General features: G+C 34.1%; 1 protein-coding gene across 5 annotated transcripts; it reads left to right on the plus strand.

Annotated features, from left to right (window-relative positions):
* Window positions 1–11,671: 11,671 nt before the first annotated feature.
* On the plus strand, window positions 11,672–15,589 carry LOC121809426 (zinc finger BED domain-containing protein RICESLEEPER 1-like). 5 transcript variants are annotated; one of them, XM_042210044.1, is made up of 4 exons: window positions 11,672–11,764; window positions 12,640–14,760; window positions 14,844–14,920; window positions 15,270–15,589. In XM_042210044.1, exons 2-3 carry the CDS (start codon window positions 12,756–12,758, stop codon window positions 14,903–14,905), a joined length of 2,067 nt encoding a protein of 688 aa, XP_042065978.1. In that variant the 5' UTR covers window positions 11,672–11,764; window positions 12,640–12,755; the 3' UTR covers window positions 14,906–14,920; window positions 15,270–15,589. The 5 variants fall into 5 exon arrangements, with proteins under 5 accessions (XP_042065978.1, XP_042065980.1, XP_042065977.1 ...); XM_042210046.1 differs by having other exon boundaries at window positions 14,847–14,920; XM_042210043.1 differs by lacking the exon at window positions 15,270–15,589 and adding an exon at window positions 14,998–15,245.
* The last annotated feature ends 6,423 nt before the right edge of the window (window positions 15,590–22,012 follow it).

Consider the following 22,012-nt stretch of genomic DNA (forward strand, 5'->3'; position numbering starts at 1 on the left):
CTTCATCGACTTGCCACAATATGTGGCCTTTGAAATCAAACATGTCAAGCTAAGTTCTCACTTTGCGGTGAATATCCACTTCCCAAATTTTACTTTCCGTCCGGCGAACCTTGAAAATTTGTGTTATGCCATCTACCAACAATTTACTAGAAATGTGTTATTCTGAAGATGTAGCACTGACGGATCTTCAGGCCCATAAAATAATTTCCCTCTAGTCTCCATCTAATCCAATATATTCACAAAACAAGAATTACAAATACATATTTGAAATAAAACATATAATTTCAAATTAAACATCAAAATCACAAAATGTTGTAAACCAAACGATGACCTACCCACCTAATCCACTGATATCCAACAAGTAGACATTTTAAATTAGAAACTCACATCTAATTTTACCAAACTATTTCACATCTAATTCATACACTATATTTCCCAAATATATACAACCCCTATTTCTCATTTTTACAAAAAAATCTAAATTGACATCTAACTTCGCAAATCTATTTCACATAATTCAACATTTTTACAACACTATTATATCACATGTAATTCAACATTTTCACAATCTAATAGGATGAATTTTTATTTGCATGTCTAGAGGAAGGGGACGAGACGGACTAAACCAAACGATCCTCCAAACTTCCATAGTTGCTTTATCAGAAATGTTGTTCACCGATAACTGTTGGGGTTTTGTGCCTCTTGCACAACGAAAGACATGCATAAACAAATAAATCAGATCTACAGATCTATTTGACCGATTATGGGATCAATTAATCACATGTTAACAATCAATTGCATACAAGAACGCAGATCAAATCATGCCCAGGAAATGAAACCCTAATTCATGATTTCCTACGGTTTAGAATTACCGAACATATTCTTCAAATAATCGACGATTACTCCGCCTTCTCAACATGATGTTCTTCGTACTCAACCAGAAATCTTTCTAATCTGTATCCCGAACTCAGATTATGACATTTGGGTGGGCAAACCTTGTCAGAATAAAAAATGGCTTGACTAGTGAAGATAGGGGTTTTGCACGTGTGTCGTGTGCATGTATCTCTCCTTTCAACAAGATTTATAATTTTTCCACTAATGCAACCAATATTACGAAGTATAACGGCAAGAGCGGGGTTGAACCATAGAGACCAGGGACCTACTCGAGATTGTTTTCGTGACATGTTGGGGATTGGATGCTGCCACGCTTTACCAATGTGGGTTAAATTACTACTAAGGACTGGACTGCTTAAGTCACAGAATTAACTTGATCAACTAAATTAGGCATGATAAGAACAGCACATCACAAACGGATCAACTCAAGTAGAAAAACAGTATGACTGCATAAAGTAATCGGGACCACTGAAAAACATGTAAACATCATGGATCTAAACATCTAAGCTACCAATTGCGAAAAGCATCCAAGAAACATGAGTAAATAGCATCATCAACATGAAAATAAACCAAAGCTTCATAAAACTGGAAATAAGTGGAGATCCAACGTCGGAGTCGTCAATTCCTCTGTCCAAACCATTAAATCTAACTAGAAAGCAAGGTGTGAGGAGCTTCTAAGATAGAGGCATCAATTCCACCGTTGAAACGGCCAACACACTGTAAATCTACATTAAAGTCTTGAAAACATGAAATAAAACGTAATCCCGACGTCAGAGTTGTCAATTCCTCCGTCGGAACCACAGAACTAAGCTAAGAAAGTGGTGGCGTTAAGCGCCTACGAGAGCTTCCTACCTAAACTACGACAGCGTTAAGCGCCGCCTATTTATTGTGGAAAACTTCTATTTATGGAGCAGCTTCAACTTCAACCCTTAGGCAACTTTTCATCTGATTTGACCATTTTACCCTTGCAGTAATTTGAATCTGCTCGGTAAGTTTGCACTATCTACTTGATCCAGCAGATACGTCTTCATGTGGTGAGCTCCTCTTGATCAACTTGCTCATCTCATGTCTTCATGTGGTGAGCTCTTCTTGATCAACTCAGTCCTCTCATGTCTTCATGTGGTGAGATCCTCTTGATCAACTCAGTCATCTCATGTCTTCATGTGGTGAGCTCCTCTTGATCAACTTGCTAGCTAGCCAGGCTCCATTGCTCTGCTTGTCTCCAACAAATCAATTTGTCTTCAGCTCTGGCCATTTTTCGCTCCTTTTCTAAGTTGATCAAGTTGCTCCTGCACTTTGCCGCTTCAACACTTTTTAGCTCCTGCATACTTAAATTCACCACTTTTTCGCACATTACCAATCTGATTAGTGTAAATAACCCTATAAAACCATGCTTGGAACGAACCCTATCAACTAGATAGAAGAAAAAATTCCCGCTAGAAGGGAATGAAAATTTCCGTCTCCTCCGAAGAGAGGGAGCACGAAATTTAATGTTAAAAATCATTAAATTAGTCTTCTATTTAGTCTTATTTACATAGAGTTGTAATGAGCCAGATAGGGATGCATGGAGGTTGGACTTGGGCCAAACTCGATGGACTTTTACTAATTAAATTGAGCTCCAATTTAATACAAGTCCAACAGAATATTATAATCAGCCACTACAATAAAATAATATTGACTGCCCGTCCAATCTCAAATTACGAGTAATCCGGACTTTACCTCTTTCATTTATTATTTCCCATGTTTAAGATATAAATATCCATTAATTGATTTAAGTATGCTATTTGACTTTAATTAATTAATATCTTTTCCCAAGAGTTGTCTAGTTCAAAATCTTTATTTATTATTTTGGAATAAATTCCAACCGATTGGGTTTCTGAATAATAAACCTTTTTCGAACACCTCTTGAGGATATTATTAGGATATTATTAAACTAGACTCACCCAGCACACGATTCATTGCAATAACAATACTAGCACCTCTAGACATTGAGCACCACTACCCAAGATATCAGGATTCTTGGATTGCGAAAAATCAGAACCATTTGATAAATCAAAGTAGTGCATAATCAATATCGCATGATCAATGTTATGTTAACAATGATTAAGAAATAACAATCACCGAGACCTCGTCTTTCAGTAAATAGCAAGAAAGACTTATCTCAACTGTTAGATCCTTCAGTGTTATACCACACCAGTGTCGTTTATTTCCTAAGGTAAGGAAACATGCGGACTGACACTGCAATCTTTCACAATAGGTAGCTAAAGCATATCTAGGTTGCGAAAATTAATTTCTCTTCTACAAAGGACTGACTGCGTCACCTTCTGTGAACGTCGTTCACGACCAGTCTACTATGCCGAAAAATTAGACTTGTTTGTTTCTTATACATTTAAATGTTTGAAAAACATCTCATAAATGCATAAGCAAACACCAATGCGGTAAAATTACTTCTTCTCGCCTTGGGTTAAAAGTGGATTGTAGAGTTTATTGTATACAAGCAATCTTATCCGTGCAACTTACTCGAAATATGCTTTTCAGTATACCAACATGCTTGGTTGATCAGAGATGTCATCAACATACCGCCTTATTTTTATCTCGGTGTCTAGATCAGGTATCCATCCCAAAAAATCTCTGAACTTGCTGGCCTAATCAATATATCCGACGGGATAATCACGGCTAGTGAAAACACGACCGTTCTCTATCAATCCCCACAAGGCTAGCAAATCTTCTAAGGTCATTGTAGCCTCTCCAACCGGTAGATGGAAAGTGTGCGTCTCCGGCCTCCAACGCTCGATCAAATCAATGATAAGCTCGTTGTCGAGCTTCATCGACTTGCCACAATTCACCACGCCTTTGAAACCAAACATGCCAAGCCAAGTTCTCACTTTGTGGTGAATATCCACTTCCCAAATTTATTTTCTTTCTGGAGAACCTTGAAAATTTGTGTTGTGTCATCTACCAACAATTTACTTGAAATGTGCTTATTCTGAAGATGTAGTACTGACGGATCTTCAGGTCCATAAAACAATTGCTCTCTAGTCTTCAGGTCCATAAAAAAAACAATTGCTCTCTAGTGTCCATCTAATCCAATATATTCACAAAACAAGAATTGCAAATACATATTTGAAATAAAACATATAATTTCAAATTAAACAGCAAAATCACAAAATGTTATAAACTAAACGATGACCTACACCCCTAATCCACTCATATCCAACAAGTAGACATTGCAAATTAGAAACTCACATCTAATTTCACAAAATTATTTCACATCCAATTCGTACATTATATTTTCCAAATGTATACAACCCATATTTCTCATTTTACTAGAAGCTAAATTGACATCTAACTTCACAAAGCTATTTCACATAATTCAACATTTTACAACATAATATATCACATCTAATTCAACATTTTCACAATGTAATAGGATTAACTTTCACAAACTTATCAAAGTCACAACACTTGTATGAACCATAACTTACAAAACAACAACTAATTGAGCAAGTAATACTGAACAATGTATATAAAAACCATTACAATTAACATAAAACAACAAATCGTTGGACCAAATTGAACAATTTTTCACAAAACCTAGCTTACCAATTTGGTGAAAACCTACTCAAAAGATGCATTAAACAATGTGTTGAGGGAGGAAGACCAAAATATTGTAGAAAAATGACCACAATCGCCCGGAATCGTCTGAAAATCGCCTTGGAATCGCCGCTGCTTTGGCCGCAGCTTCTTTTTTCTTCACTTGCGCGTTCTGTTCTGAACAGGCTGGGTGTGGATTTTATTTCGTTGAGAGACACATGAGTCATATGCGTCGCTTGGGAAAACGCATAACGCTCATGCTTCGTTTTATAAAAATGCATTTTTAATGCGTCGTTGATTCGATGCATAAGTTACATGTGTCTTACACTGAAACGCACTTCCGTCATGCGTTTCATTTACAGTGATGCATGATGTACATGAGTCGCTCACTTTCTGAGAAGCAAACAAAAACACCCCTTTTATGGAATGATAATGGTGGCCTAGACCAAAAAAAAAGAATTTTATGGTGACCCTCACCCAAAATACTCATTTCCCTTTCGTCCACGTATACAACCTCCAACTTACTAAACTTTTCACTTCCAACAATGACCCCAACTCAACCCCATTAAATATTTTCTTTTTCATATATTTTTAATCAATATAAATTTTATAATTTATTCAAATATATTAAAAATCTCATAAAAATTATATAAATTATTTTATAATTCAAATTTATAATAAAAGTTATTATACATTCATATATATTTGAAGTACAACATAATAAAAATACACAAATAAAAGAATGAAAGGAAATTTAGTTTGCTTGTGATGAGTTCTACATGTTAGGTGGGATATATATAGAAAAATGAAGCACAATATAGTAGCAAATAATAAATAATAATAAATTAAACATACAAACAAATTGAAGTAGTTCACCTCATTTTATGGAAGAGTGGTTCATACGATTCCTTTGGAAAATTAATTCACATGATTTTTGAAAGGATATATAGAGATAAATGTAATAATCATTGAATAAAAAATTAATATTTAAAAGTAATAAAAAAATCAAAAAAATAATGTAGTGTAAAATTTTCGAGATTGAAAATATGATGTAAAATTATATTGTTACTATACAAATTAAGACAACATCAAGACGTACTCCAATAATCAAGTAATAAGAGTTAATAATTAAAAGTGAAAAAATAAAAATAAAAAATATTTCAATGTTCAACCAATAAAAATAAGACATGTGGACATGCCCCTCTCCTTTCTCTATGGGGCCGCACCGTGACATCGAACAGTGAGGGGGTTGGATTCAGGGGCGGAGCCAGGATTTCAATTCGACACGGGGAAAAATATATACTCTCTCCGTCTCACGTTACTTGAGGCGTTTCTTTTCAGCACGTGATTTAAGAAAGTTGTATTTAGTAGGTTAAATAAAGTAGAAGAGAGAGTGAAGTAAGAGAGAGGAGAGAGGGTAAAGTAAAAGACATAATAAAGTAAGTGTAATTAGATGTTTTATTTTTAGTCAAAACGAGAAATGACTCAAGTAACTTGGGACAACCCAAAATAGAATACGACTCAAGTAACTTGGGACGGAGGGAGTATCTAAGAAGAAATTTTAAAAGTTTGAGGTGGGGCATTTATAAAGGAAATAATTTTTAAAAAAATTACTCTATAAAATATTACTACATGAAATATATTGAGGAGGGGCATATGCCCCTTATTTTCCCCTACTAGTAGTGTTGCCCACGGTTCACGAACCGGCGGTTCCGGTTCGGAACCGCCGGTTCCGGTTCGGTCGATGGAGGAACCGGAACCGAACCGTGAGGCTATTTCACGGTTCCGGTTCCGGTTCCGGTTCGGAACCGCCGGTTTTCCGGCGGTTTTGGCGGTTCCGGTTTTCGAACCGGCGGTTTTGCCGGTTCAATTAATATTTTTTTTTAATTTGAAATTTGGCTTTATACAATAAATCGGAACAAGACAATGCATAATTCAAGCACAAATAAGACGAATAAGAAGAAAATGAAATAAATTTTATTGATTTTGAGTTGTAACGGACAACGATACATTACAATTTACAATACATAAGTATACAATACAACAACATACAACAATATAATATAATTTACAAGTGTCGTCGCCTCGTGGGACTCGGAAGGTAAATAAAAAAAACATAAAATGGGGGGGAAAAAGGAAAAATTGAAAAGGGCTTGGGATCAACTTAAACTTTCAAAGTTAAACTTTTCAAATTTAAGTTGAGTTGCCTACGTATCCACAATTTTATTGAGGAATCAAAGCCCACGTAGTTCTCTTACCTTAGGATCAACCCTTTTTTTCTTGCAAAATGTTGCCCATTTTCTAAGCAAACACATATCAGCACGCCATATACACATTGCTGCATTTCTAATAGGGGCAATTTGATCTTCCAAAGCAATCAATGCATCTCGAACACACATAGTCAGAATATTATTCAAGCATGAAAAAAATTAGCACTAATAGATAGTTTGTTCTGATTTTTTCCATGCTAGATGCTTGAATAATGTTCTGACTATGTGTGTTCGAGATGCATTGATTGCTTTGGAAGATCAAATTGCCCCTATTAGAAATGCAGCAATGTGTATATGGCGTGCTGATATGTGTTTGCTTAGAAAATGGGCAACATTTTGCAAGAAAAAATGGTTGATTCCGAGAAGAATTGTACTTGAAGATCATTAAAATATATTCCCCATTTGATAAATATCTTATTGGTGAAAAAGTGGGTATCTTTGAGGCAGATGGTACTGGAACACAAATTTATATATGGAATCTGGATGAATGAGGATCAGATTATAGTTTAAAATGGGAAGTTGGGTTCATTGGCGGCCAGTTAACCCAGCTTCCCATTTTAAACTATAATCTGATCCCCATTCATCCAGATTTCATATATAAATTTGTGCTCCAGTACCATCTGCCCCAAAGATATCCACTTTTTCACCAATAAGATACTTATCAAATGGGGAATATATTTTAATGATATTCAAGTACAACTTAGCCGCAACAACGATACATTACAATTACAAATAAAAAAACATGAAATGGGGGGGAAAAAATAATTGAAAAGGGCTTGAGCTCAACTTAAACTTTCGAAGTTAAACTTTTCAAATTTTCTTGCAGCGGCATTATAAACTTGCCGCATACTCGACTCAAAAGCATCGTTATCAAAAGCATTGAATGGAAAATGTTTCATAACGGCAAATCTAGACATCACATTAAGAGCATTTTTGTGATCATATTTCAAAAGAGTATTGCTACACGTACCTGATGTTTGGGATGAACCCGTCCCACTCCCGGTCCCGACTCCATGTTGAAAGTTGAGTTGAGTTTGGGTTGGAGCGATACCAAACTCGACCGGATGCGCTTTCTCCATGTGACGGGTAAATGTACCGTATCCTCCACCCCTTCGGAATGTGTATACGTTTTCGCAATAGTTGCAATACACATTATAAGTGTTAGGATCGTTACCATCATGTACCTTCTTGAAATATTTCACCATGATGTTTGAGGTTAAAGACCTTTCAGCTGGTCTAGGAGGTTGAGGAGGTTGTCCACGACCACGACTACCACGCCGACTCCTTAGTGGTGGTGGGGGTGGCATTTCTTGAACCTCTTCTACCTCCTCCCCCTCCTCCTCGTCGTCATCATCATCATCGTCTTCATCAACATTCACAGGGGTTGGACTTTGTTGGGAATAGGCACCGCGACCGGGAGCACCACTACCGGTACCAACATAAACATCGCCTTGGTATTGAGAGCGAGAGAGAGCAATTGCATGTGCCACATCTTGCTCTTCTCGAGCCTACAAAATAATATTTGTATTGTAAATACAAAATAAAATTATGAACAATAATGTAATGTAATTCAAAATTAATTAAATTAGTAGATAATAAATATTAACCTGCCACTCATCCATGTTCATTTGAGAAATTTCATCAATAACGGATCTCCGAGATGGCCTCTTGGCCTTTCCCTTTCCCTTATCAACACGACCTTCTCGGGATGAAGACATATTGCTATGTAGAAATGTAGAAATATGGAATAATATTTTTTTTTGTTTTAGCAATTGAGAAAGGAAGACAACTTATAGAACTACGGGAACAAGTATAAGTGTATAACAATGCGTAATAAGAGTAGCACTTGCGTAATTAAATGGAAGCACAATAGCACAAATGAGAAATTGGAGACAAAGAGAGAGAATTGGGAGATTGAAGAGAGAAACTCTTATTAACACAAGAGTGGGGTGAATGTAAATGAGGATAGAGGGGGGTATTTATAGATAAAAATGAGGGGGGGGGGGAAATGGAAGAATTCGAATTTGAAATTAAAAAAAAATTGAATTTTCGGCAAAACCGGCGGTTTTTGGCGGAAAACCGCCGGTTTCCGGGACAAAACCGCCGGTTCGGTCAACGAAACCGTCTGCAAAAGCTGCGTCATGTCGCCTCGTTTCTCGCTCCGCAACTGGAACCCCCTGAACCGGCGGTTAACCGGCGGTTTTCACGGTTAACCGCCGGCTCACGACCCAAAAACCGCCGGAACCGGCCGGTTTTTCAGCTGAAAAGCTGCCGCCGGTCTGCCCCATCCACACGCCTTGAAATACGCGCCCGTACCAGCGGTTCCGTCGGTTAACCGCCGGTTCCGAACCGTCCGGAACCGCCGGTTCGGTGACGGTTCCGGTTCGAAATATCTTGAACCGGAACCGGACCGCGACCCGAATTCCGACGGTTCCGGTTCGGGAAAATGGCCACTGTTCCGGTTCGGAATCGGAACCGGCGGGCATGTCTACCTACTAGATCCGCACTTGGTTGGATGAATTTATTATTTTTATTTATGACTATTTTGTCCTTTACGTGTGATACTCCTTCCATGGTCATTGATGGAGGTTTTCTAAAACTTTTATTTGCACTTTTAATTCAAGTATGTCTAGAGGAAGGAGACAATATAGACCAAACCAAACGATCCTCCAAACTTCCATAGTTGTTTTATCGGGAATGTTGTTCCACGCTATAACGGCCGACACTTTCCGTATGGTGCGGTCACAACGACTGACACATCACTAAATAATTGTGCTCCTCATGTCTAGTTTTAACTATGATTTTAAATTATATAATTTTTTATGTGTATTTTAATTTTTAGGATTTAAATTATGTACTGTAATTTTTAATTTCTAGGATTTTACTTTAATTTTTAGGAATTTATAATGTTATTTTTGAGTTTTTAAATGATAATGAAATATTTTATGTTAATTGTATTTTTAAATTGATGTGTTGAAATTATGGGACCATTAATAGTTAAGGAATGTAATGAATTGTTGGAGGTATTGTACCTTATTTAAGGAATTGAATAAAAATGAATAAAAGTCGTGTGACGCCATGAGTATTTCTTAGTTATGGATCACCATTTCAGATACTCTAAGGGATAAAACTCAATGCATAAAGTGTGACTTTATTGTTAAGTTAACATTTCACATATCACTACCTGGTCGGGTGGCCTAGGGCAGGTTAGCTATACACTAGGGTGAAAATTCCTGATTAGCCTTGTCTGCGCTACTCAGCGGGTGATGGTTTTGGCCACACTCGGTGACGCTAACTAGCCGGGTCACTTCATCTGGAACTCCTCGATCTCCCCCATCCGATCGGGTGAGTTGCAAAAAATATGGGACCATTAATAGTTAAGGAATGTAATGAATTGTTGGAGGTATTGTACCTTAGTTAAGGAATTGAATAAAAATGAATAAAAGTCGCGTGACGCCATGAGTATTTCTTAGTTATGGATCACCATTTCAGATGCTCTAAGGGATAAAACTCAATGCATAAAGTGTGACTTTATTGTTAAGTTAACATTTCACATATCACTACCTAGTCGGGTGGCCTAGGACATGTTAGCTATACACTGGGGTGAAAATTCCTGATTAACCTTGTCTGCGCCACTCAGCAGGTGATGGTTTTGGCCACACTCGGTGACGCTAACTAGCCGGGTCACTTCATCTGGAACTCCTCGATCTCTCCCATCCGATCGGGTGAGTTGCAAAAAAGAAATGACTCAAATAACAAGGAACAAATGGAATATAATAGACATTCAAATTTTGAGCTAAATCGTACATAATCATATGATTCATATCGAATACAAACGGGAGCTCAATACTTGTATGGAAAGATCGGAGAAAGTAAAGTAAAATGTAATAAATTCAATTTTATTGGCTATTATATCACTACTAAAATAGTTACTATTTTTTTATATATATATTTGAAGGAAAATTTTGGATTATACTCTATTCGTTCCTTGTTAATAGAGACATTTTTTAGGCAAGAAGTTTAAGAATAGTGTGTTAAATGAATGGTGAATAAGCTAAGAGAGATGAAAAGAGAATAAAGTAAAAGGGAAAATTACTTTTTGCAAAAAATAGAAATGACTCAATTAACTTAGAGCTTTCCAAAATAAAAAAGTGATTTTATTAACGTGGAACAGAGGGAATATTTTTAAGAATTTGTTACAATTCAACATTGATTCTTACCCAGTGTATTTCTAGTGATTTAAAAAATTAGTAAAAATGATATATTGAATTTTTGTGAATTGTTAAAGTTTTGAATTTGTTCGACATAGTGTTCATAAAAATTACTCTCTTCGTCCGCTATTAAATGTCTCATTTTTTCTTTCTTCATCTGTCCGCCGATAAATATCTCATTTCACTTTTACTATATTTGGTAAGTGAACTCTACATTCCACTAACTCATTTCACTCACATTTTATTATAAAACCAACATATAAAAATATGCCTCATATTCCACTAACTTCTCTACCCACTTTACTATATAAAGTCAAACAATTTTTTAAAATCCGTGTCTGTCAAATATGGGACATTTAATCACTGACGGAGGGAGTAGTTGATGTGGATTTTAAATAAAAATTATTATAATCATAAATAAGCTTTGGCTTCTAAAATATAAATATAGTGATTTACATAATCAGAAGAAGATTTATAATCTCAATAACGTTTTCATACATGATTCGTATTTTTTTTTATTTTTTTGTTATTGAATATATATACAAATTAAATTTACTTACATTTTTCAATTATAAAATCAAATCTTATTATAATCGTGTTTGATAGAGAGTAAGGTAAGCAAACCCGACCCGGAAGCAAACAACCCGATCCAGATTTCCGGGTAATTACCAAACCAGAAATCCGCTCCATATCACAATCCAACTCCACCAAAACATCCCAAATCCAAACCCTAACCCTAACCCTTTTCGTGATTTCGGGTCCTCCGGTCGGATCCCGCTGCCGGAAAATTGTCAGGTTCAATATATCCCCTCTTGCGCTTTAGATCCGACCCGTTTTCGTGATGATGCAATTCGGCTTTCGAGCCTATTTTTCTGTCTTTAATTTGGTGAACCATTACGAAATTCACGCTTTTTGATCCGTCGTTGTCCACGATCCTTTGTGGATTTGAGCATGTAGATGAATTTTTTTTATGGACTGTAGAGTTGTAATTTCTGTGATCTCGTGTAAATTGTTTTATTTCTGGATAATCTGATCAGGAATCGAATTTGTATAGAGTTAACGTGTGTGAATTGTCAAATTTCAGTTGATTGAGTAATGTTTGATGACCTCCAGTTTTCAACCGGTTTTTGAGCATCCATTTTCAGCGTCGCGATCATTATATTCGGGTCAACTGCTCGAAAATCATCATAAAATTATATATAGAAAATCATTAAAGATTTTTTTTTCTGAACAGACGTTTCAGAGGTTCATGGTGTAGGTAGAGATGTTAGTTAATTAAGACCATAGAGAGAGGATGGTAGTTATAGATATATGCCTTCTCTGATATCATGTGTGAATATCTTGTTGAAAGTTAATTTGCCGTTATGTGCATGCCGTAATCTTGTGATGTGATCCATCTCCTGTGAAAAAGTATGTAGCTTTCTTTTCTTTTTTCGATATAATGCATCTTTGAAACACATGTCGAGTACTTATGTTTTGTTTGTTTGTATTGATTCTGGGTCGACGTTGCGCTTCCTTTTCATGTTAATATGTTGTGCTTTTGAATGCGACTACTTTTCAGTGTGAACTCAATGTGGATGATTATTTATGCATCACTTTTTCCGTTTGCTTGATTAATCTGTTGTTATCAACCTGCCGAATCATATTCTCTTTAATTTCCTTGGGTGCAGGTATAAAATGAATGACGGTGAAGTCTTCATTGCTCTCCATCCTGAGAGAAGTTCCATTATGAGATCAGTTTAAAACCGTTGACACAGAGTAGATATTTTAGTACCTAGTCCATGATATGGAAATAATAAATGAGGTTCCCGCCAAGAAAACAAAAAGGTTGACTTCTGTTGTCTGGAATCATTTTGAAAGAGTCAGGAAGGCAGATGCACAGTATGCTGTTTGCGTCCATTGCAAAAAGAAACTGAGTGGGTCGAGTAACAGTGGTACGACTCATTTGAGGAATCATTTGGTGCGGTGTCTGAAGAGGTCAAATTTTGATGTTTCTCAAATACTTTCTGCAAAGAGGAAGAGAAATGAAACTAGTCAGAGTCCTCTCGGTCAAAGTAATCTTGCTGTAGCAGCCATCAGCTATGACGAAGGTAGAATAAAAGATGAAATCCTCAATCCTATGCCTCTTAAGTTTGAACATGAGCAGACGAAAGAAGAAGCTATCCAAACAATCAATTTGGGAAGTGTTAAATTTGATCAAGAGCGCAGTCGGTTGGATCTTGCTCGAATGATTATGCTACATGGTTATCCCCTGGCAATGGTGAACCATGTTGGATTTAAAATATTTGTCAAGAATCTCCAGCCGTTATTTGATGTTAACAACAATGATGGAGCCATAGAGATGGATTGCCTTACCATCTACAACAAGGAGAAGCATAAGTTGTACGAGGCAATTCGTCATTTTCATGGTAGAATCAGCCTTGCTGTTGACATGTGGGGTTCACATGAAAGTGCTGGATATGTGTGCCTTACTGCTAATTACATTGATGATGACTGGAGACTACAAAAGAAGATGCTTAATTTCATATCATTGGATCCATCTCATACTGATGACGTGCTTTCAGAAGTTGTTATCAAGAGTTTGACAGACTGGGCTATTGATCACAAGTTGTTTTCCATGACATTTGATGATTGTTCTGCCCATGAAATCATGGTGTTCAGGATTAAGGACTGGTTATCCCAGAATAGACCATTTTTCAAGGATGGTGAGTTATTTGATGTTCGATGTGTTACCCATCTTTTGAAGTCCATTGTGCAAGAAGTCATGGAAGCATGCCACGACTTGATACATAAAATTCGTGAGAGTGTAAGGCACGTCAAGAGTACACAAACATTACTTGGAAAATTTAATGAAATCGCTCAACAAGCAGGAATCAGCAGTGTTAGGCGTCTGGTTCTCGACTCTCTGATGCAGTGGAAATCTACGTACCTGATGCTTGAATCGGCAATAGAATACAGGGGTGCCTTTTCTCTTTTGCAAGAGCATGATTCCTCCTACACAAAAGCTTTATCCGAAACAGAGTGGGAATGGGCTAGTTCTATTGCAGGTTTCCTGAAATTTCTTCTTGACTTCACTACCATTGTAGTAGGAAACAAGTATGCAACTGCCAACATATTTTTTTCGGAGATATGTGATATGCACATTCAACTAATTGAGTGGTGTAGGAGCCCTGATGATTTTCTAAGTAGTGTAGCCTTAAAGATGAAAGACAGATTTGACACGTATTGGAGCAAGTGTAGCCTGGGTTTAGCTATTGCAGCAATTCTAGATCCTCGTTTCAAAATGAAGTTGGTCGAGTACTACTATGGACAAATTTATGCCAGCACCGCCCCTGATCGCATTAAAGAAGTTGCTGATGGTCTTAGGGAACTTTTTACTGAATACCTGATGGCTTCATCTTCTCCCGATCAAGATTCAGTTTTATCTGGCAGCAGCTTACCCAGTACCAGCAGTGCTTCTAGAGATAAACTTAAGGGTTTCGACAAGTTCCTGTACGAAACTTCCCAAAGTCAGTCCATGTCATCAGATTTAGAGAAGTACCTAGAGGAGCCCGTATTTCCCCGCAATTGTGATTTCAGCATATTAAATTGGTGGAAAGTTCATACACCAAGGTATCCAATCTTGTCTGTGATGGCGCGTGATATTCTTGCTATCTCCGTGTCTACTCTTGGACCAGAGGTAGCATTCAGCAACACGGGCAGAACACTAGACCAGGATCATAGCTCGCTAACTCCAGATACCAGAGAAGCTTTGGTATGTGGGCAAGACTGGCTGAGAATGGAACCAGAAGGTACAGACAATCTTGTGTTCATCAATTTCAGTGCATATTTTTAGTATTTGCGTAGTGAAATCATTCTTTCCTTTTCCCTACAGCAGCCAGCCTGGCTCTAATCAACGTGCACGCGCCCTTGCCAATTTCAACCGAAACAAATTGATCTGCACCTACAATGGTATACATCTCTGAGACATCTTTGCAAGTTAAGCTGCAAAATTTTACTACTCATCCCTGATTTCTTTTTATGTGAAGGTTGACGAATGAAAACGCTGATTATGCTGACTCTTCCGGTTTTCGTCTCGATTTTTTTTAACTTTTTCTCATGAACAATTATGTACTAATGTTGCCTGCCTAATTTTTACTCTGCTTTTAAATATGAGAGATTTTGCTTTGTCAATTGATAATACCAGTTGATCATCATTATGTGAAAATATCTTTGATCACCGACTCTAATGTACAAATGCTTTCATTTAAATTGGTTTATATGTTGTGTATGTCAACTAATTATTTTTTACTTTTTGCAGATGTTGCATTCAGTAATATAATATCTTAAAATCTGACAGTGTACTCCTTTTGCATACTGACAAAATCTTAAAAGTTTATTCGATGTTACACTTGTTGAAATACACGAGGACACTTTAAATCATGGATGAATGAATAGTTGCAAATGTGGCCATGATGTAATGGTAAATAATGTAGCTCAATCTTCAAGAGATCTATTGATTCTGTTATGTAGCATCTATAAAAGTTGTGTAAAAAAGATTTGAAGTCTGTCAATTGTTTTTGGAGTGGGATGGATGATTGTTCATAATGTTAGCTTTATCAAAAAAAGATGATTGATTTCTGCAATGTATAATTCAATCTAGAAAGTTAGGAAATCTAGAATGAATCTGCAGTGCAAAACTCTATTTTATGTTTATTTTACTTAAACTAGAACAGTAGTCCAAAGTTTGAATAATATGCTATATATTGTTACACAATGATTTTTTACCTATTTTTTACATTTTTAATCCTCCAATATCTTGTATTCACACTTGCAAATATCTCTTCATCCAAATTCATTTTTTACACCATTTACAATCATCTCCAATCCTCCATGGTCAATATTTTCCTTTGAATAAAAGTATCAATCTCATCTACAACCAACTCCATGCACTAAGGTGTGCCGCCACCATTTTGCGAATACCTATGACGTTGGGAGTCGCCTCGTAATTCTTCCAACACGATCTAATCGAACACATTTGGACAAATTTTAGCTGCAAAAACGAGTGATTACAAATTAGATTATGCATTCCTTCCGTCCCATTTAAATTGTCCACCTTTCATTTTTAGTTTGTCCCGTTCAAGATATCCACATTCTATATTTGGAATAAAATTTGTCTCTCCTCATTAAAATATTCAATTACTTTTTCTACTCTACTTTATCATAAACAACTATTTCACCTAAAACTCCATGCCACTAAAAAATGTAGTCATCTTGAGTGGGACGGAGGGAGTACTTTCTCGCTTTCGAGCAATCATTTTTTCTCACTTTAACTTAAATTACAACTAAACATGTTTCGGGTTTCATCTCGGCACCACCCACCACACTACCTTTTTTCAAAATTGTGACCGTTTCAAATTTGTGTTTTATTTTTTAATTCAAATTATTCTTAATTATTTGAATGTATAAAATATAATCGTGAAATTTTTTATTGAAAAACATCTTTTCTACATCAATATATATATATATAGAGAGAGTCGTGATCATATGATAACCCCTAAATATCGTAATAACCCTATAACCAAATCTGGACCACACATATTTCTAATCATGCGGTTGAAATTCAAACTTAGATTTACTTCATAAAAAAAAGCGCGGGGGTAAAACTGTCATTTCCCTCATTTAATTTCTGAATTTCGCCAAATATCACGTAAAATGATAAATGATAAAATGATAGGTTTATTGAATAAAATGATAGTTTTGAGATTCAAACTTAGATTTACTTCATAAAAAAAACCGCGGGAGTAAAACTGTCATTTCCCTCATTTATTTTCTGAATTTCGCCAAATATCACGTAAAATGATAAAATGATAAAATGATATGTTTATTGCATAGAATGATGGTTTTGCCGGATAGAATGATACTCTGAGTTGATAAAATGATACTTTTGACTGACTGTTAAAATGATAGGTTTATTGCATAGAATGATAGTTTTGCCGGATAGAATGATAATCTGAGTTGATAAAATGATACTTTTGACTAACTGATAAAATGATAAAATGATAGGTTTATTGCATAGAATGATAGTTTTGCCGCATAGAATGATACTCTGAGTTGATAAAATGATACTTTGACTGACTGATAAAATGATAAAATGATATATGTTAGGTTTATTGCATAGAATGATAGTTTTTCCGGATAGAATGATACTCTGAGTTGATAAAATATACTTTTAGCTTATAAATGTTAGGTTTACTGCATAAAATGATAGTTTTGCCGGATAGACTGATACTTTTAGCCGATAGAATGATAGTTTTGCGGGGTAGAATGATACTTTCAGCCGATAGAATGATATGTATTTTTGGTGTATAAAATGACATTTTTGTTTAATAAAATGATACTTTTACCTGATAAAATGATAATCTAAGCGGATAAAATGACAGTAACCTTATAAAAATGATACTCTGAGTTGATAAAATGATACGTTTACTGCTTTGTAGGTTTGTATATTATGTATTGTGCCGATTATATTAGGTTTATTGCATAGAATGATAGTTTTGCCGGATAGAATGATACTCTGAGTTGATAAAATGATACTTTTGACTTATTGATAAAATGATAAAATGATATATGTTAGATTTATTGCATAGAATGATAGTTTTGCCGGATAGAATGATACTCTGAGTTGATAAAATGATACTTTTGACTGACTGATAAAATGATAAAAATGATAGGTTTATTGCATAGAATGATAGTTTTGCAGGATAGAATGATACTCTGAGTTGATAAAATGATACTTTTGACTGAGTGATAAAATGATATATGTTAGGTTTATTGCATAGAATGATAGTTTTGCCGGATAGAATGATACTCTGAGTTGATAAAATGATACTTTTGACTAACTGATAAAATGATATATTTTAGGTTTATTGCATAGAATGATAGTTTTACCGGATAGAATGATACTCTGAGTTGATGAAATGATACTTTTGACTGACTGATAAAATGATAAAATGAGTGAAATTCAGAAATTCAATGAGCGAAATTTGGATACGTAAATTTTATCATGAGCGAAATGACATATTTACCCCCGCGTTTTTTTTTATGAAGTAAATCTAAGTTTGAATCTAGACCACGTGATTTTAAAAATGTGTGGTTCAGATTTAGTTATAGGGTTATTACGGAAATTGGGGTTATCATTATAATGCACCCCTATATATATATATATATATATATATATATATATATATATATATATATATTTAAAATCACGTGGTCTAGATTCAAACTTAGCTTTCATTCATTAAAAAGGCGCAGAGGGTAAATATGTCATTTCGCTTATTTAATTTCTGAATTTCGCTCATGATAAAATTTACGTATCCAAATTTCGCTCATTTAAATACGTAAAATCTTATTTCCCATGATATACAGATGTATGAGGTTCAGTTACATGTATGTATGAGGTTCAGTTATACGTAAAATCTTATTTCTCATGATATACAAATTTCGCTCATTTAAATACGTAAAATCTTATCTAAGTATCATTTTATCATTTTATCAGTCAAAAGTATTATTTTATCAACTCAGAGTATCATTCTATCCGGTAAAACTATCATTCTATGCAATAAACCTAACATATATCATTTTATCATTCAGTCAAAAGTATCATTTTATCAACTCAGAGTATCATTTTATCCGGAAAAACTATCATTATATGCAATAAACCTAACATATATCATTTTATCATTTTATCAGTCAGTCAAAAGTATCATTTTATCAACTCAGAGTATCATTCTATCCGGCAAAACTATCATTCTACGCAATAAACCTAACATATATCATTTTATCAGTCAAAAGTATCATTTTATCAACTCAGAGTATCATGTTATCCGGCAAAACTATCATTCTATGCAATAAACCTAACATATATCATTTTATCATTTTATCATTCAGTCAAAAGTATCATTTTATCAACTCAGAGTATCATTCTATCCGGCAAAACTATCATTCTACGCAATAAACCTAACATATATCATTTTATCATTTTATCAGTCAAAAGTATCATTTTATCAACTCAGAGTATCATTTTATCCGGCAAAACTATCATTCTATGCAATAAACCTAACATATATCATTTTATCAGTCAGTCATAAGTATCATTTTATCAACTCAGAGTATCATTCTATCCGGCAAAACTATCATTCTATGCAATAAACCTAACATATATCATTTTATCAGTCAGTCAAAAGTATCATTTTATCAACTCAGAGTATTATTCTATCCGGCAAAACTATCATTCTATGCAATAAACCTAACATATGTATCTTTTTTATCATTTTATCAGTCAGTCAAAAGTATCATTTTATCAACTCAGAGTATCATTCTATCCGGCAAAACTATCATTCTATGCAATAAACCTAACATATATCATTTTATCATTTTATCAGTCAGTCAAAAGTATCATTTTATTAACTCAAAGTATCATTCTATCCGGCAAAACTATCATTCTATGCAATAAACCTAACATATATCATTTTATCATTTTATCAGTCAGTCAAAAAGTATCATTTTATCAACTCAGAGTATCATTCTATCCGGCAAAACTATCATTCTATGCAATAAACATAACATATATCATTTTATCATTTTACGTGATATTTGACGAAATTCAGAAATTAAATGAGGGAAATGACACATTATCATTTTATCATCTCAGGGTATCATTCTATCCGGCAAAACTATCATTCTATGCAATAAACCTAACATATATCATTTTATCATTTTACGTGATATTTGGCGAAATTCAGAAATTAAATGAGGGAAATGACATATTTACCCCCGCGTTTTTTTTATGAAGTAAATCTAAGTTTGAATCTCAACCACAAGATTAGAAAATATGTGTGGTTCAGATTTGGTTATAGGGTTATCACGTGATTTAGGGGTTATCATATGATCACAACTCTATATATATATATATATTGCGTTAAAGATAGAACCATTCTTAAGTGTAGAACCTAGAACTCTACATATTTTATTCATTGGATGAGGAAAAAATGACGGTCAAGATTAAAAATCATACATATTAGACTATGTTTTCACGACATTCCGGACTCAACATGTGAAAAAACTCACATGTTGATGGAAGAATGAATGAAACGAAGAAGAGTCCATGCATGCTTTATTTTTTCACTTCTCTGCATTCACCCATTAATAATAGTTTTGGTTGTAATGGGAAGTTGTTGTGCAAATCAACACCATTGGATTAAAAGATGTAACGACCTCCGTTTGGCATTTGTTCTACGTTTAAGAATGGTTTTATGTTTAAGAATGGTTCTATCTTGATCACAATCCTATATATATATATATATATATATATATATATATATATATATATATATATATATATATATATATATATATATATATATATATATATATATATCAAAATGGTTTATTGACATGATGTCTTTATCCTACCTCTATTTTTTTGTCCTAAAATTATTTTATGCTTCAACTATTGTATCTTTAGTTCTCTTTTTGGCACGATTTTTTAATATTTATTATATAATATCTTTTGTTTTATTTTTATATTTCATCTTTAGTTATACTCCGTACTAATATTTTATTAAAGAGAATAATATTTAGGGGTGTGTTATAATACTAACTTTTCTTAAATTGTTAACTTGCTAACTCATCAACGTAGTGTATTAAAAATATGAACACGATCACATATTTGTGTTTACATTTTAATAAACTGTATTGACATTTAAATATTAATGTCAACGCAATGTATTAACATATCAACTTAAGTTTATATATGTTGACATTTCATTATCATCGTATTGACATTTTTAATACACTACATTGATGAGTTAACAAGTTAGCAACTTAAAAAAAAGTTAGCAACGGATCACACCCTTGCTAATAGTATATGTATTTTAATTTGAATTTATTAATGAAGATGTCTAAATATTGCACTCAAGTTTTTGTTAAGTGCTACTACTATTTTCTATTCTCCTAAAAAATTAAATGTATAATCCTCACATGCTTTGCAAGTATATATAATACAGAGTAATTCCTTTAGTTACTTTTGCCATTATATTTTTGTGTGAATCACTATCATAATCGAACAGCATGTATTTATACTCCATAATATAAGTATAAAATGATGCAAATGATGCAAAAATAACAAATTAATCCCTATTAGTTATGTCTCTAAATTATGGCTCATATATATAATCCTATTATTTTAATTTAGTTTTCATAATATTTTGAATAAAATATTTTAAAAAGTTAAAATTTTTGCACCTATGATATTTATAAGCAATTATGTCAAATTTTACAGTAACATAATCAAACTTACTTAGCTTCGTTAGATCTAAGTAATACTAATATTATCAGAAAATCTATATTTGCACTCAGCACACAATACATTATAGAACTTTAATTAAGTATGCCATTTACTTAAAAAAAATATACATGTGTCTCATATTTATTTGTAAACATAAACAATACAAAAAAGTTAACACTTAGTCAAAACTCACAACATCAAATATTTATTTACAATTGCAATATTTCATTTTAATTTGGACAAAACCTCACAGATAAAAAGATTTCGAGGCAAGACAATTGTCGACAAATGCAATAAGAGGAGATTAAAAGCAATCATTTTGTTTTTGTCAGCTAAAAGGGGCAAAACAAAGCTAATGGGTTCCACAGATAGATATTATGCTGAAAGTCCAAACTTTCATGGCTCAACATATAATTGTAATTATGTATTAAACTTTGTAATTGTAGATGGAATTTGAATATTAAATTTTTAAATGTATAGTATTTTCATAAAAATTCTAAATTATGTGTCATTTTGAAAATAGTTACGTAAGCACACTCATCTCCATAAACTCCTTTATCAATCCTTTCTCTTCAATTCAATGTATTTAATGTAACAAATGGAAAGTAGCTGTAGTAATTTGTAATACTATTAATTTGGTTTAGCCATAATATAAGAGAGAAAAAGGAATCTCAGAACTCAAAAGGTTGGTCATGACAAAAGTGAAAAAAGTT

This window comes from Salvia splendens, chromosome 6, assembly GCF_004379255.2.
Source record: "Salvia splendens isolate huo1 chromosome 6, SspV2, whole genome shotgun sequence".
Lineage (NCBI taxonomy): Eukaryota > Viridiplantae > Streptophyta > Magnoliopsida > Lamiales > Lamiaceae > Salvia > Salvia splendens.

Coding starts and splice junctions, on each gene's coding strand:
- LOC121809426 (XM_042210044.1), top strand. CDS start 12,756: ATGGAAATAATAAATGAGGTTCCCGCCAAGAAAACAAAAAGGTTGACT. Junction 14,761..14,843: donor GCTGAGAATGGAACCAGAAG/GTACAGACAATC, acceptor TTTTCCCTACAG/CAGCCAGCCTGGCTCTAATC.